Source organism: Carya illinoinensis, chromosome 1, assembly GCF_018687715.1.
Source record: "Carya illinoinensis cultivar Pawnee chromosome 1, C.illinoinensisPawnee_v1, whole genome shotgun sequence".
NCBI classification, from domain to species: domain Eukaryota; kingdom Viridiplantae; phylum Streptophyta; class Magnoliopsida; order Fagales; family Juglandaceae; genus Carya; species Carya illinoinensis.
This window is the reverse complement of record NC_056752.1, coordinates 26,296,383-26,300,612: the sequence shown is the minus strand read 5'-3', so window position 1 is coordinate 26,300,612 and position 4,230 is coordinate 26,296,383. Positions and strand designations below refer to the sequence as shown.

At 35.4% G+C, this 4,230-nt stretch overlaps 1 protein-coding gene across 1 annotated transcript; it reads right to left on the bottom strand.

Moving 5' to 3' along the window:
• Window positions 1-468: 468 nt before the first annotated feature.
• Window positions 469-3,650, bottom strand: LOC122314178. Its single transcript, XM_043129603.1, has 3 exons — window positions 3,431-3,650; window positions 1,027-1,502; window positions 469-914 (listed from the first exon to the last, which is right to left on the bottom strand). The coding sequence occupies exons 2-3, from the start codon at window positions 1,474-1,476 to the stop codon at window positions 762-764; spliced, it is 603 nt and encodes a 200-aa protein (XP_042985537.1). The 5' UTR covers window positions 1,477-1,502; window positions 3,431-3,650; the 3' UTR covers window positions 469-761.
• Between the last annotated feature and the right edge of the window lie 580 nt (window positions 3,651-4,230).

Genomic DNA, 4,230 nt, shown 5'->3' with positions numbered 1-4,230 from the left:
ATAATAAACAATTCAACTTTTTCAAGTCTCAAAACAATAATAATATTAAAAAATAATATTCTAATAATATTTTATTCAATTTTTAACTTTCATCACAACTCTCTTAACTTTCCATCCAAAAGGCACCAAGGATCATTTTCTTCCAACCAACGACCCTGAATCCTTCTACCGGGCTTTATTGGGCGTTCATCAAACATCTCCACTTGGGCAGGTCGTGCCCTCACTGGCCTGGGCATCCCAGACATCATGACTCAAAACAATAATAATATTAAAAAATAATATTCTAATAATATTTTATTCAATTTTTAACTTTCATCACAACTCTCTTAACTTTCCATCCAAAAGGCACCAAGGATACTTTTCAAGATAGCCATGCAATGAGGCAATATAATGCAAATCTACATGACTAGTCTCAAAGTCAAATGAGACCAGGATATTCAACAAGGTAACTAAAAATAAAAATAAATAAGCAAAGCAAAAGAGGGATTGGTGCTATAAGCATATTCCAGATGTTTTTCAAAAGATAGGATCATAAATTGTATGCCACTGTGCTCTAACCTAATCTCTGGTGATGTGAAAATCACGGTTTAAAAGAAGGCTAGTTCTTTGAGTTCATACGCAGATCATCTAACTGCACTGATGCGTTTACAGATGAAGCCTTCAATCATAACGCAATATTCCCTTTAGACGAAAAGATCTATAATATGCATATGCTATACCCTGTACAACTAGTGCTGGCATTTACTCAGAAGGAAAGCCTCTCAATCTTCTGCAACACGCAAATTATAGTGGCGTGCTAAGCGACGAGCAGTTCCATCAGCCATGATACTATCTACCATCTCATACTTCTTGTAATTTCCTTTAAGGGTGTCCAGCTGCTGCTTTGCAAGTTTCTCTTCTTCTTGTAGTTGTTTCTGTGTAAAAAAACTCATAATCAAAAAGGATTAGAGGATAGGTTGCTTCTGAGACACTGTCTAATAAACTACAACACAATGCCATAACTTGCATCAAACTGCCAAAACTTACCTTCTGTAAGAATGCAGCTTCAGCAGCATGTTTGTTGGTAAGACGCTTCATTTCCCTAGCTATCTCAAAATCAGGATCATTTTCTTCCAACCAACGACACTGAATCCTTCTACCGGGCTTTATTGGGCGTTCATCAAACATCTCCACTTGGGCAGGTCGTGCCCTCACTGGCCTGGGCATCCCAGACATCATGAAGGGAAATTGGGAAATCTCAGATAGAACAGCTTTAGCCTGCCTTACGTCCTCCATCTCCACCAATGCACACTCTGCAATGTTCCTCGGTCCCATGTAGTTGGGAATAAACTGAACATTTTTTACAGCCCCAAACTGATTTAGAGCAGTCCTCACGACAGGTTCAGTGACTTGTGGTGAGAGGTTATCAAGATAAATCGTTCTTTTCACCTTCTCTAAAAATGCAGCATAATCTGCTTGGGCCGCTGAAGATCCCATGTAGAATGAAAAAAAAAAAAAAATTCCTAACAATAGGTCAATTTAAAAGGTTAGACAAATTGTCCAAATTATAAAATTAAATGCAAAGATTTATTCAAATGTATCAGTAAAAGAAAGCATATCCACCGGATAACTAACCACTCAAGTTAGAATATATTTTAAAAAAGAACCTCAACAAGTATTATTTAATATTATTGACGTACATACTGCTGCAGCAATTGTACTTATCAAAAGAATTCTGCAGAAATTGTAAGCTATATACGAGAACAGTATTCTGCAGCAGTGGTTCATGACTTCTTTGATGTGGTCTACTACTGATGAGAACAGAAAAACTTTTTGAAGAGGTCCCATGAGTCCCCTCTCATATGGATATTGTCTTCTAGCTTGGTTCTTCATGAGAGCACTCTCTCACATGCTAGGATCTCCTCTTCGTTAGTTGGCTGCTGTTTGTGGTTAAGTTCTTCTCTGTGGCCGTTGTTTTGTAGTTGTCCTTCCATTCCTCGGGTCGGTTCATGTTATTTTCAATATACCTATGCAGTGGAACCATTTCTTGGCTATGTAGTGAATTTTGTATAGCATTATATGGGGGTATGCCCCCATTATGACGTACTTGGGATCCTTCTTTAATGAAAGCTGACCTTACCCAAAGAAAAGGAGGGACCTAATGGTATACGACATGTAGACAAAAAAGGTTCGCCTACAAAATAGAAGCAGAACACAGTAGGTCTACAAAATCTACAAATGAAATCTGGATGCAGCCAAGATCTCCCCTATCGCTACATGGTAACTTCTCATTCATTTTCTTCAAATCGTCTTTGGTTATGTGGGTGACTAAATGCAGACATAACCAAATGCACACTTGTAGAGTAAGTTTTCATTTGCTTTCTTCGAAATGTCTTTGGTTATTTGTGTGTCTAAATACATACTTGTATATACATACCCACATATTTTTTTCCGATAAAGTATAAACACACACACGTATCAAAAACAAAAAGAGACTAACTTAGTTCATAACTGTTGAGGAAAATGTATCATTAAAAATAAGGAACCAATCCAAGAACCCAATCAAAAACTAGGTAAGGCATTAAATTAGGTTTAGTTTTTAATGGCTTCATGATCTACATTTTGAAAAACTTTGTTCTCTCACTTCCACACCAAATGCATCATCCATCGTCTGACAGCTAAATTACAAATATCTAGACATGAGACAACTTTTATGATGAATAACTATCAAGCAAAAACTTAATCTATTTAAAACTCCAATTAACCTAACTCCTTGCTGAGGGCCAGTGTACTCCAGGATTAGTCGAGACGTTATTCCCGGACAACTGGTTCCAATGAAAAAAAAAAAACCAGTTAACCTGAACCATAGGAATTTCCACTCTTCTGCCTTTTTCGATTTACATTCCCAAAAATAAGGTTGTTCTTCTACTACATGTATAAGAAATCGAATCCCATTTGGCAAGAAAATAGAGGGATACCAAGAGCATTCACTAAGGTTAGCTTAATTCAACTAGTTTCAGCAATCCAATATCTTTTCCTGTTCCTTCATTATTCTCAACAACCAAACAGGGAAAAACCAGCAAGCAACAGAAAGATCCAGATTTTTACCCTAATCAACAACACCCTAGACTATAAAAAAGAGAAAAATTAGAAACCTAACGCTGATTTGACTAAAAAATTGAATAAACTAGCGAGAGGAATGAGAGTCCGCTGAGTTTTCGTTTGAAGAGTTTTGGGTAAAGACGAATAAATAACTGGGGATGCTCTTCGGATCATAATAATCCCCTTCCGTCTTCCGTGTGGGAGGGCGACAGACCGCAGACGGTCAGAGTGATGGTACGGCCCTTCATATCTGAGAAAGAACAAAATAGCCATTGTTCGCTGTGTGTGTGTGTGTATATATATATATATAGAGAGAGAGAGAGAGAGAGAGAGAGAGAATTAAGCTTACCGTGGACGATGGGTAGAGTAGAGCAGTGGAGAGCGCGACTGCTGGGTGGGTGCGGCTTTAGATCGTAACAACGGAAGACGTGGCTCCGGCTGGGCCGTGTGTGGCTGGAAGTGGTAGCCGGAATTTCTTCGCAGTATATTTCATCAGTTTTTATCAGAGACCATGCTCTGCTTTGTCCACCACCTACCACTTCACCATTTTTTTCATTTTTTTATTTTCTTTTTAGATTTTATTTCGAGCTTCGTTTTTTTATAGGTAAAAATATTTTTTATATATATATCCTATATATAAAAAGTGTGTATAAAATAAAATTTCTTATTTTAACAATTTTTTTTTATTTTTTTGTTAATGTTCATCTAAACGTCCGAATGCAAAGTTGGATAAAGCTCAAAGGTCAAGTGACTAAAAAGTGATTAATAGTCGTATCCACATTATTGACTCAAAAGGCCCAAATCTAAAAAGTGATTAATAAAAATAAAATAAAATAAATAATAAAAATACTAATAAATAAATTAAAACACGCTAATTTTTTAGATCTCATATTTCGCATCGCTAGTCAAATTGTCTTCAAATTAAATTTACCTCATAAGTCAAATAAAACAAATCTTTTTATTTTCTAATCTATCAAAACATGTAATTATTAGATTTCACTAACTTATTATTATTCAAAGATATTTCTTATAATTTACTTTTATATATATATATATATTAAATTATGCATTAATTAATTTTTTTATTAAAAATCATATTTCTTTTATTAAAAATATTATTTCATTCAAATAGATTAACGTGCTTTGCAC

Bases quoted from the DNA above. Each gene is read 5' to 3' on its own strand.
- LOC122314178 (XM_043129603.1), bottom strand. From the start codon at position 1,476: ATGGGATCTTCAGCGGCCCAAGCAGATTATGCTGCATTTTTAGAGAAG. The intron at 915-1,026 runs GTAAGTTTTGGC...TTTTTTACACAG, and splicing joins AAGCTGCATTCTTACAGAAG to AAACAACTACAAGAAGAAGA.